Source organism: Saccostrea cucullata, unplaced genomic scaffold, assembly GCF_032062105.1.
Source record: "Saccostrea cucullata isolate Sc308-1 unplaced genomic scaffold, CSIRO_AGI_Scuc_v1 ctg383, whole genome shotgun sequence".
NCBI lineage: Eukaryota > Metazoa > Mollusca > Bivalvia > Ostreida > Ostreidae > Saccostrea > Saccostrea cuccullata.
This window is the reverse complement of record NW_026933671.1, coordinates 153,535-167,090: the sequence shown is the minus strand read 5'-3', so window position 1 is coordinate 167,090 and position 13,556 is coordinate 153,535. Positions and strand designations below refer to the sequence as shown.

Genomic DNA, 13,556 nt, shown 5'->3' with positions numbered 1-13,556 from the left:
TATGTTATACCCTCAGACTGTTTGTTTCACATGACATACAGTCAAGCTTTCTATGTTATGTCGTTTGATACACTACGATTTTTTATCTAACGGGCTGTCCACTGTCTATTCATGGGATTTGGTGAGATGATAAGCAACACATTAAGTTGATTGATTGTTTTTTTTTTTTTTTTTTGTTTTTTTTTTTTGCATGAAACCACAAAATTTTACCAAAATCAGCAGCATGAAATCTAACGCCTATTTAAGTTTACATACAACCATTCCCCAGATAAATTAAAGTCGAGGCTATCTGGCATAATTGATAGCTGCCTTTTAATTTTTAAATAAAAATTGGAACTCGTAAATTTACTTACTTCGTTATTGGTCATTTGAAAATTAACTTAAAAATAAAATCTGATTGTACACAGAAGAAAAACAACTTCTAAAAGAGGTACATGTAAATTATTGACAAACACTTTGCTGTAACAAGAATATCAGCTGTCTTGTATAAAGTCATCTTTTCTAAGTTCTATGCTCGATACAGTGACCTTGTCAGAAAATACTTTTTATCATTAAGTCAATTGCTGACTGATTTTTTTTCACACAAATTGTTAGGCTATTATATAAACACTGAATTGTCGACGGATTTTTCTATTATTTCCAGATCATGACAAAGAGAAAACGGCGGGCGTTACCGGTAGGCAAGGGATTCTCACTCCTCCCTGGCACTTGATCCCACCTCTGATTTTTAGAGGTCCGTGTTTGCTGTGCTCCTATTTTGTATCGTTTAATGGACTTTTGAGCTTGAATACTGTTCTACAATTTCTTATGGGTATTTCATTTATACGGCGATCAAAATGTTTTGCACCATTTTTATGACATTTCGTATTGATTAATCAAAATTTTTTATATGAATTTACTTTCATCAAGTTGACACAGAAACCGTCTTGAAGATCAGCTGTTATTTTGAAATCGATATCACCACTATCGATATTCACTTAAGAAAGAAGTAACGTCATTTTAAAGAGTATTAAGCTTTTGCATTGTCAAAAAGTGTTACCCATCGACAATCTAGAATAGAACTTATTTAGTGGCGTAATTTGACACTTTATTGTTCTTAAAATATTATATTTCCCACATCGAAATTAAATTTTTCTTACATATACAAAAATAGCATTTCATTCAAACAACAGTCAAATCAAAATTAACAACTCTGATTTCTTTAAGACTTTGAAATCAAAGATGTCAAAAAAGAGTCCTAGCATGAAAAGCTTTTAGAAGGCATCCGAGCCGTCAAATAAAATTAAGACCGTTAAAAAAATTCAGTTCCTTCCTTTAAGTCTTATGAAAGAAGTTACAAAAATGTATTTCAGTTTTTATGTTAGCACTCTTTACTGTGACCTCAATTAAAATCGATGCTATCACTTCCTGTAGTTGCGCACTATCACTTTTTGCGGTAGCACGCTATGACGTTGACAAGGCACTGGATGTGACTCCTCTTCCGGTCCCTAACCTGCGTTCTCTCGTTCTCCAGTCCCGCTATCTGCTTCATTATCTGCGCTTCCTGTCTCTCGTAGAACTCCAGCTCTCTATTATAGGCTTCTCTTAATGCCATCTTGAACAGATTTAATTCTGAAGAAGAGCTATCGTCACCAGTCTGAAAGTACATACAGAACTTGATACTGAAAAGAATTTGACTTTCTTGCTAAATAAAAATCTTTCAAAAAATAAGTCATTTTGTTAACTTTCATTTTCGATCGATATGATAATTATATATGACTATTCGAAAATTGTATCTTAAAGAGGTCGGCATCTCTTAATATTTGAGGGCGTTATTTATATTTCAAACACGACGCACTGAGCCAAGCTTTCGCTTATGCCATACAATGGCCAGTGTTAGAGTAAACATTGCTGTGGCTAACACTTTTTCTATATTGACTTACGCTGGTCTTATAAAATCTGAGACTTAAAACTAGTAAATTTAAATAAAAGACTAAGATTAAGTCGTTTTATAATATTAAGTGTAACGAGCAGCTGACTATCTTTTCAAGGAAGAAATCAATACTATATAAGGCACTGAGGGAGCGTCAGATAAGGTGCACTAAATAAATACCTAGGGTCCCATGAGACGGTGTATTTCTTTACATCTAGGCAAGGATATTTCTTTTTGAAAGACAAGCATTCTAATAAATCTGAGTTTTTCATGAAAATGACAGATTTTGATAAGCGTGTATTTTCATCTAAAGGTATTGATTCTATGATTCAAGGAGCAAACTAATTTGCTTGGAATAAGTATACTTCTCATATAATTCTTATCGGTTAAATCTGTTATACTTCAAACACATTTTAGTATATTTTATTATTGCAGATAAATTAATTTTTACCCACAGTATTTTTACCCACAGTTGTTCTTGATCTCAAAACTATGCTTAGTCATCAAAAGTCCCTTTGCCGTTTATGTCACAATGACGTAACTATGCCAAAAAAATGCCTCTGCTACCTGTCAGGGCGGTTTTTAACTTCTTCAATTTTCTTTTTGACTAAGATATTTTAAAATCATATTTCGATATGCAAGAGCATGCTCTGCGTATAAAGAATTTCTAAAACGAGGTAAGTTATTGACAAACAAGTTGATTAAACAAGAATATCACAGTTTGGTTTAAAGTCATGATTTCTAAAAAAAATTATGGTCGATACAATGAACTTGTCGGCAAATAAAATCTATAATTAAGAAAATTGCTGACTGACGTTTTTCATAATAATTGTACATGTAAGGTCATTATTTATTAAATACAAAATAAATAAAAAATAATTTCATTGATATAAACAGAATGCTTCATCATACAAACATTCAAATTTTAAAATTTGATACACTATCAATTGAAGATTTTTAAAACTAGATAACTTCAATTAATAAATGGCCAGTTAATGGTTTTAACTTTACTGGTTTTTCTTTGTACAATTTCAATTAGAAATCATTGCTGTTTATAAGGGGTCAGTAAATCACAATTTCCTTTTATATCCTTATGTACAGAGCCAAATAGATTGACCTCGTCTGAAGTCCTAAAAAAAGATAAAAGGTCTTAAAAGTTACAATGTTAAATTAATCATCAAAATAAAAAATATATATATTTATGTACAGAATTTCCATATAAAAACGTAGAAATAAAATATCTCTGGAGCACCTCTTGGAAGTGAAATAATGCTTTTCAAGGGATTCACTCCTACAGCTTGGCTTTCAATCCGTGTATAAAACGTCTGGTCTGGGTATATAAATGTCGAGATAAACAAAAGAAAGAAACTTAAACCAAGTAAAGGCCGATAATAAAAACCTGAAGCTCCCATTCTTAGTAGTGCCATTCTAAGGAAACCTTGTAGAACAATCGTCTTTTGTTCTAAACGAGACAGTTATTTAATGGGATTTAATCACCTGCATCCAGCAATAGGCAATTATTATATTCAATTTATTGCTTATTCATCATCTTTTCAATGATTTTTTTCAGTTGTTTGCATTTGATAATGTAATTAAATAGAACTTATGCTCATTAAAGTGAAATCTTGAGACACAGACAACTCAAGATTCAAGGAATTACATTCACACAATACATACAACTGTTGAAAGTAATAATGTCTGGTATGAATGAAATATAAGGTTGTCATTCAACAACTCTTTGCTACATGACTCGGTATAAAGATGCTATGCGCGTTCACTCGAATTTGTGCGTTAAAAAATATTAAGAAAATTGTAGGGAAAAAACAGGTTTATGTTTGATTTCTTTTAAAAAGTGTACATACTTTATAAATTTTATGAGAGTTGTTTTCATTTTTATTTAATTTTTAATTTTTTTAATCAGATCCTTCTTATGTAATATGTTTAAAAGAAATTTCGTCTTTAGAAATCTCTTTCAAAAAGGCTGTTCAATCAACAAAATCTGTTATTCTAATTGCTGTTGACATAACTTTTTAACCTTTAAACTTAAAATTAAATAATTCCATAATACACAAAAAATATCTTAGTCACTCACTGTAAGATTTTATAAAGTAAGACCGTAAAACGTCAAAGAAAGTTAGCAATTCCGCACCCTGTCCTCCATATTGATATCTCAGAACAGCGACCATAAGGTTTCGGAGAAATATATCTTAACTACATGTATATTGTAGCTCTAGTATGGCTTGACATACGTTTTGAAAATACAGAATTTACTATTTTATTCTCTCAGGTGAAAGGTGGCCCATGTATTTGCCTCTATCTTGATTTGAAAAGCATTGCAGGTTTCTTTTTTTTTTAATGATATTATAAATATGTATAGTCAAAAATATGAATACAGAAGAGGGAAGTGATCATGTCTTCTGAATATAGTTGTTTTTATATTCCCTATGTTCCCTTTACACAAATAAGCTCATTTCTTAAATTTTCCTTTTGAATATGTCTAAAATCCAGGAAGATCTGTTAATGATAATATCGTCCGGAATCCATCTTTTGCTGACCTCCTAACATGACTTCTCATTACACTTGAATTAAGACGTGATATCCTCTGTACGTGATATTGATTGGCTAGCCTCCTTAAGAGACCGTGAGTGTTGATGTGAAGGATACGGTTATGGTAAAATAATACACTGTGAAGCCGGTCAGAGGCTTCCAAGTCCAACACGGACGGTAGAAAATTACGGACGTGTTCGACTTTAATTTCTTCTTAAAGAGGACATTCGTGGGAAACGCCAATTGGTTATGACATTCTATATCCATCTGGCATAATCGAGGGAAAATGATCTGTGATTATGATGAAACTGAACATCAGGTTAGATCAGATTCTCCTATGGTACTTCCAACTACCGTTGTGAGAATATTGAAGACGGAAATCGACATTAATGAAACTGTTATTCAAGTCTTATCAGGAATATTTTTATAAATTACAGAGAATACATGATATTTCTTCCTGGTCTCAATGCATGCTAAGGTGGCTGATTCTTGAAAGAAGGAATAAATGAATAATTTTAATTACACAAGTTAGTTCGTATCTAATTAAGCTTACATTCCTTACGAGATCAAAAATATTTTTATTCATAAATAGTACAAATGTAAGATTGTCTTTAAAAAAGTACCATTTTGTTACTTAATGAAGTATCTATACTCCATATAGCCTGATGGTGCAGTTTTATGTCAGATGATATCTGTAAATACCTTTAAGAACAATGTAATGATAAAAAAACATCTTGTCAAAGCACTGGCAAATATACCTCTTAAGAGTTGTTGCTACTAGCAAGGAAGAAGGGAAGAGTATATGTTTTGTGATAAATTTTTTGTGATATAATAAAAATATATTAATTTTGTTGTCTATCTCTAATGATACAACCGACATCAAATACAAATATAAATATCACAAGATTGAAAACAAAAATTCCGAAAAAATGGATATTTATCATAGCTTAAAGTATTCTATTCTAACATTCAAATCATCTTGCAATATGTTTAAATTCAGATTTTTTTTTTTTTGTTTTACAAACATCGATTTTTTAGGTCCAACCTCATGGAGAGATAATATAAATAATAGGAATAGGGCTAGAGAGTATGACTTTTATTTGTAAAAAAATGAAAACTAATATAATAAAAAGTATATAAAACACATGCTATAATTATGTGGGTTTTAATAATGTTAAAGCATTTGCAAACTGTTTTACAAACATCGGTTTTTTAAGCATCTTTTGTCCAACCTCATGGAATTCTCTCTAAATAAAATAAATAAAAAGAATAGGGCTAAAATAGGCTTTGCCTGCTACCCTATCCCATTCACTTTCATTTGTAAAAAAAAATGTTATAAATAAAAAGTGATATAAAACACCTGCTTCAATTATAACTAATTGATGAGAGAAAATTTTATTAATTCAATGACCGAGAAATTTCAGATGAAGATAATAAATGATACAATATACATTTTTCTTAGTGCTATTCAATAATTTACACATTAAAATAGTAAAAATAGGGATAAGAGCAAACAAGTACCTCTAATTGTAAAATGTCAGAGGTAGGATCAGGTGTCATGGATCAGTAAGCAAAAGTTTTTAAACAATTTGATGGTGTAATAAATGGCTTATCAATAACGTGAATCAGCATTCAACTCAATATAAGTTTGTTTAACTGACAAGGTTTTTGTATCAATCAGCATTCAAATTTAAATAAATGTTGACAGGTCATTGTATCAATCACAAAACTTACAAAATGATAACTTTAACAAAACTGTTTATAACCTTGTTTCCTCAACTAGTTTGTCAGTTTCTTGCTTTGTTTCAAAAATTCTTCGTACGTAGAATATGATTTTAAGTAATCAACTGGGAGACGTAAACTTCAAATGCAGGTGATATGGGTATATTTCTACATAACGAAGGGAGTTTGACGATAGAAAAGCTAAAGACATGGTTATTTTAAAGTTTTGCTTGTAGGTTATCATTAAAGATCTGTTTTCCTAGAAAATCCGCAGATATGTTACAGATGTGACGGACTCTGTGATATCTTTTATTTCAAGACATTTTGAATATATCTATTAGACATAAGAATGGTTTGTATTGTGCATTGTCACATTAAATTACTTTAATAATTTAACTGTATCAAAAATAAAAAAAAGTGTATATTACTTTTTAAAAGAAAATGTACATCGTAAGAATTGACGTTTGTTGCCAAATGAAATAAATACGCCAATCTTAAAACATTTTTCAATGAATAAGGACATCGAGGTTTTTATTTAGATAAAGGTAATTTCGTCTAAACACTTGGAATAAAAGACTGTAATTGATTTGAGAGGGCATTGCTTCTACTTGTTAACATTTCTAAAATGTTATTTATTAAGTGTTTTTCCTCTGCTCATACACGTGCGTTACCCTTTTACTAGTAGATATTCATATAAAATTATGATTTCAATAATTATGAGAAAAATATAGTTATCAGAAAAACCTACAGAGAGTGCTTAGCAATTCACAAGATACAGAGCTTGAAATTACGATATGATTAGAACACACGCGTTTGATCTGATTCCTGTGTTTGTCTATTCAGATTTGTTCCATTTGTCAATACTTGCTTATTAAGTAAATGAAATAGTTCTGTTATATGAGAAGTATTCGCGCTGTAAAAGGACTTTTTTCATGACTATTGCAAAGTTAATCAAATATACCCGATATAATTTAGCAAGAGAATGGTTGCCTGGAAACCGAAACGTACCACAAAATTCAATGTTTGTTCTTTTATATGAGAGTCAGAATTTTAACAATGCTATTTACATCAAAACCAACTTTAATAATAGAATGGTATTCCAAATCAAACAACGCCGCTAAATCACGTTCTACAGTTGAAAAGGTCGAAAGAAATCCAAAATGTAATTAAGAAAATACTCTAAGGAAAAAAAACACAGCACAAATATTTCCCTGTTTTTTTCTGTCTTTTTTATGTGTGTTAATCTGCTGAAAATGTTTAAAAAAACATTGAATGGATATATTTTTTTTACAAGCGAAAAGCCTGCAAAATTGTGCTAACAACTTTAAACTTTGTTTTAAGGGCTCTGATTAATTGATTTATTAAAATTAATCTCATTGTAGTGGTCGATCAAACACTTTATTCAAATAGTATTTATTAATACTCTATTCTTATGAAAATTTAAAATCAATAAAATCAATGTTTCTCTTGTGATCTTTCATTAAGTATCATTGGCTCCAGTACCCTACAATAGACACATCTGCATGACTGCATATGTGTGAATTATTTGAGATTTATTTGCTCGGAAGTTAAAAGTGATTCCAGTTCGATTGCTTTTATTTAAACTTTATGTCTTTGATCAATAATTTTCAAAAGTAAAAGCAATAAAAAAATAATTTTTTGAATAGTTTTGTGTCACATACTGAACATAAACAGTCCTGAATAAATTCAGCAAAAGTTTGAAAGCCCCATCATTTTCTCATTTGTAATATTTTCATGATGTTACTGTAGGCTCTTAATTCTTTCTTGGATTATCCAAACACGGCGAAAATCCAGACAGATGAGTGAAATGTTCTGATCCTTTTTATGACTGAAGTATTTTGCCAAATTCACACTTTGACTTACACAAAAACAAGCTTCAGATACATAATTTTGCTTGGGGTAATATCTTATAGCTTCCGATTGCAACGGTTTATAATTGAGTCAACATTTGTTATTTGATAGTTTTCTTGATCTGAACAGGGGTATTGAAGCATGTTCTTTTTTCTTCCTTGAAGTCTCACCCCCTTTCTCTTCAGCTCATACAGTGGACTGGAGGGCGATAAATAAGAAATATTTTATTTGTTTCAAATCAAATTTCATTTTAACCAAACTTAAAAAAATGAAATTCTCTCTTTACAACTTTAAAATTAATGAAAAAACTACAATTTTTAAAACATATTTTATACGTTTAAATCAAACGGCGCCAAAAACTTTAATGTAATATGAAAACTTCTTAAGGGGGCCGACTGGGGTTTCCATTTCGTAATAACTCGCGCATCAAAGAAATTTAATTGACGTCGGAAAAGTGTGTTTTTGACGTTATGAGAATATGAAGCTCTTAAAGAAGGGGTAATAAAAACTGTATTAAAGAATTAGTAATAACTAGAGGTACTGTGAACAATGAGCTCACTAAATGATACCCCCGTCCCCCACATGGTTATAACTGATGACAAAGCCCGTGTTTTGCTGTGGCCGGGAAACCCAAAATATGTGTGAGATCAAAAAGTAAAATAGAAACATATGTAATAAAGATTCTGTGAAAGTTTCATTAAATTTCACTCAGTGGTATAAGAGGAGTTGCGGAATAAAAATTGTATAAAAGAATACCAATTACAGTAATACTTTTCAATATAAATATATGCTCTTTAAAGTTAAAACATAGAAATTTGAGAATCTCTCCAATATTTAATTATTATCTGTATAAATCCTTTGTATCCATCCATATATAAATTTGCTTTTTTGTTAAAAAGTGGCAGGGTATACTGTGGAGAGTCTGTTACATTCTAACAACTCCTGAGTGAAATTTAATGAAACTTTCATAACATATTGACATTGTGCACCTCTTACATGTATTTTACTTTTTGATCCGACACATATTTTGGGTTTCCCGGCCACAGCAAAACATGGACTTTGTCATCAGTTATAACCATATGGGAGGCGGGGATTGATTATGTTACCTCTAGTTTTGTTTGTGTTGGAGAGGAATTCTAAGTTGGCATAACTGTTTAAAAAATATGTTTAAATCATATCCATCATATTTTATATAGTGCTCTAGAAAATTAGTTAAATTTTGGTATTTTGAGATGCCCCCATCTGGAAACAAGACGGTAGATTTTTTTGTTTCTTACATATAATGTACAATGTACTATTACTCATCATATATTATAGTTTGAACAAAAAGTATGTTGTAGTATTTGTATTATTTGCTTTAAAGTGTAAAAAATTGACACTTTCCTAAATAATTCTATAGTAAATGTACCTGTATTTTGAAACGGTCCCTTGAAAATACCTAGATGGTCGATTTCCCCCAAACTTGTTTAGTACACTGAAGTCAATGTAAGTTATATATGGTATAAAAATAAAGAGTTTCTCTAGTGTAGTTTTCACACAATAAAACCCAAGTCGGCTTCCTTAATCTTTGCATTGTTACCAGAAAACTATGAAAGAGGGCATTCTACTATCACCATGTCTGTTTAGTGACAGTACGTTTAAAACAGTATTTATAACATTTTAACGCAGCTAACAACCATACCACATCGGAAGACCCAACATCCATAAACATCAATTTGACAAAATAACCCTATATCTCAACAGTCGTCATAAAATAGTAACAGAGCATCTTTAAACAAAAAAATTCAAAACATGTATATGTATCTATCCATATCCTGCGTGACAAAACATTCCAGATATACCCCTGACGTAGTGCAAATATCTCCAAATCAATTCTAAAATAAAACATAAAACATGAACCCCTGGAAAAACCAGAAGTGGGGTCAGGCAAAATAACCCAATATCTACATACATCATCTCTGACATACTAGCAGAATATCCCTAAACCAGTAAAAAAAGATCTTTTAACATATATATAGTACTTTTATATGGTATCCGGGTATATTGTAATAAATTGGAACCGGAGTTGAAATTATTAGTGTTGTAATTCCGATGGGTACTTATTGTGCCCCTTTATTAGTTGACTTGTTTTATAATCTTATGAAGCAGAATTTATTCAAACTTTTACATAAGGAATACCATTTATTTGAAATTCATTCTGATATATTAAGGACATTTTATCAATTAATATAATATATTTATCAACACAAAATATGGACTATTCCCGTGAACTTGAAATTATTAGTGTTGTAATTCCGATGGGTACTTATTGTGCCCCTTTATTAGCTGACTTGTTTTATAATCTTATGAAGCAGATTTTTTTCGAACTTTTCATTGTAAACTTTCCTAATTCATGTAGCTATTTCACCTGCTATGCCTTCAAACTTTTTTTTCACTACTCCAGAGCTTGCTATGAGTACGATCGATTTTTAAAACGGAGCATACTTTTCAATAATAAGTTGATGTTACTAGGATTTCATCAACTTCTTTTAAAGTCGGCATTCGTAAATTCTATATGGTCTGTATATTAAATTAGTTAGCAATAAGCTCGTCGTTACGCTGATTTGTTTCAGACCTACAGCTGTATTGTTAAGCTTTTATTACTATACTGAATTTAATTATGGATTGTTCTGAAAACCTGATCAATATATAGGGCTCATGGCAGGTGTGTCCAATCAGTGGGATGCTTAAAGTCTTATAGGCACCTGATCCCATCTCTGGAAGTTCCTTGGGTTTGTGTTTTATGTCCTAATCAAAGAATTGTATTGTATATAGATTTTTTTTATCGATAAATGTTCGTTATTTTTGCTTTTTAAAACAATATATGAATATCAAAGAATATTCTTACTATTTTTACCCACAAAAAGGCAGCAAGTCTAGAAATCATAAAATTTTCTCGACTCGAACAAAATATATATATCTACAGAATATTTAAGCAATTTAGACATAAAACATTAAAAAGTAAATAACAAAATCACATTACTCTTTATTTTGTTTTCACAGAAATATTTATTTAAAAAGAAAATATAGTACATGTATTATGACTTAGTGAAAATTTTGCATTATGACTATTTGAATAACTTCCTCGCTGTATTCATTGCTTTGACGTCTAAGTCAATAGTTCATAATTAAATTGTAGGAGAATTTTTGTTTAATACATCTATTTTAACATTTTATATTTCAATTCTCTTCTATATGTATAGATTTCTCCGTATCTTCTTCATGATTCTTCATGATAGATGCAACACTGGCATTTAAAAATGTATTTATATATTATAGTTTATCGTTTGTATATACATACGAAAGGAGCATCAGAATAAAAATCAATATAGAAATGATGATGAAATTCCCTGAATTAATTTGAAACTATTTTAGGTGTTTAATGATAAAGAACTCAACTTACAAAAAAAAAAAAAAAAAAAAAAAAAAATGCAAAGGATTAAAGTGTTATTGTTTTGACCAAAGTTGAATAAATATTCCTTTTTGTTACAGATTAAGATAGATCAAAGAAAACTTTTTCATTAAATATTGGAAAAAGAAGAGACTATAGATGATGAAACAATATTTTATTTGATCTCCTGCAAGTTTTCTATGAAAGGAAATAGCGTGAAAAGACACCGTCATGTCCCTTTTTATCGGCAAATATTGATAGAAAAGTAAGATTTTCATCCCAGAGGATTGTGTATAATTGTATTTCATTAATGAGCCGTACAAATCTGAATTACGGGTTATGCAGTTAATCAAGACCTCGAAACCCTGCAATCTGGTCTCTATCACTTATAGGCTCAAAAAGGTGATTAATTACATTTTATCGCGGGAGGAGTAGAATGGTGTTCAATATACATTAGTTAAAAATACTTGATTAAAAATCACTAGTCCATGTTAACATTTGATAGGATTGGTAGGTGGGAAAAATAAAATGAAACTCCTCAGTTATTTGTATATCTACATATCCAGTACAATTCAAGATGGTTCATAAAAAAATGTAACCTCATCTGATTTATATTAAAAATGCAAGTTTAAAATCTTTCTTATAAATATATGCCACTCACCTGTTGGACTTCGGAGTTAAAATTCTGAGGCTGTGCATGAACTTCTGCAACAATTAAAACGAAAAATAAAGTTGAAAATAATTTGAACACAACAGCGGAAGGACTGAGATCCATAGTAACAGAGTCCAATTCCTGGGGATAAATTTGGTAGTTTGGGGCTGTGAGTTCCCTAATTACAACTCTCCGAATGTGAAGTCTTGTAATCTTGTACCGTGGAGTAACTTTATAATGACGCGCCCCCAAATGAACGCCCCCTGATGACGCGATCAATCCTATAGCAATAGGGAATCCGCAAGATACAAGCCAATAAAACGATGGGAAAATAATAAGCATCCATATTAAACAAGTGTACAATAGTTTCTGTTATGCTTATTATTTGTTTCGCAATTTAGAATCATACTTTTGCATGTTCATTTGATTTCAAAGAAATGCTTTGTAAATTTTATTGTACTTGTAAGCTTGAGGAGATAACATTAAGATTTTTTTACGTCTATGATTTTATTCATAACGGATCCTTCCGATATTTCCCGATCATGACAAGGAGCACACAGCGGGTGTGACCGGTCAGCAGTGGATGCTCACTCATCGATGGCACCTGATCCTGCCTCTGTTTTAGAGGTCTGCGTTTGCTCTGCTCCTATTTTGTATTGTTTTATGGACATTGATATTGAATACTGTTCGTTAGATCCATATCCTTAATACACAAACACACTAGAACAAAAAAAAAAGAAACATTTTAAAGAAGTAAACTATAAAAAAAAATATAAATGCAATTTTGAAAGATTTTCATATACTATGATTATAATTCTACATACATGTACTAATACATGTATTATCAATTTTGTACAATACAGGTTACTGTCAATTATGTGGATGTTATATGGTTATCAATATTCTACAAAACAATTGCAAATTCTATGGTCAATTCATTGCGTTGAATTTTTACCTGACATTTTCAATTAAAATTGTAATGTCATTGCTTCCACGATGATTTGTACACAGACTGCTCCATTTTGCCTGATAGAGATAGAATAATCACTGCGGGTTTGACCAGTCGACAGGGGACGCTTTCTCGTTCATGCCACCCGATCCTGTCTCTGATGTGTGTACACGTGTCAGATTTACTCCGCTCTCAAGTTGAAATACTTCTTTAAATTTAACTTACTTGACCAACATTCGTCACTTCCACATTCGTTTAAAGCTGTGTGGTTTTCAATTATTCAATTTAATTCAATTTATATCACTCAAATGTTCTTTATTCTCTATGCAAAATGAAATTAAATATTTCCATTTCTAATTTTGTTCTCTGTGATAACTCTTTGAAAGTTGTCGGAGTTTATTTCTTGATAATTCTGCCGGAATGTAAATGTCCATATCTACATTTTTAAAGTCTAAATCTACATAAGGAATCA

At 30.7% G+C, this 13,556-nt stretch overlaps 1 protein-coding gene across 1 annotated transcript; it reads right to left on the bottom strand.

The window, feature by feature from the left end:
• Window positions 1–1,080: 1,080 nt before the first annotated feature.
• LOC134238912 (uncharacterized) lies at window positions 1,081–12,351 on the bottom strand. The gene is made up of 2 exons (XM_062721030.1): window positions 12,145–12,351; window positions 1,081–1,636 (listed from the first exon to the last, which is right to left on the bottom strand). The coding sequence occupies exons 1-2, from the start codon at window positions 12,256–12,258 to the stop codon at window positions 1,424–1,426; spliced, it is 327 nt and encodes a 108-aa protein (XP_062577014.1). The 5' UTR covers window positions 12,259–12,351; the 3' UTR covers window positions 1,081–1,423.
• Between the last annotated feature and the right edge of the window lie 1,205 nt (window positions 12,352–13,556).

Bases quoted from the DNA above. Each gene is read 5' to 3' on its own strand.
- LOC134238912 (XM_062721030.1), bottom strand. From the start codon at position 12,258: ATGGATCTCAGTCCTTCCGCTGTTGTGTTCAAATTATTTTCAACTTTA. The intron at 1,637-12,144 runs GTGAGTGGCATA...ATGTACTTTCAG, and splicing joins TTAACTCCGAAGTCCAACAG to ACTGGTGACGATAGCTCTTC.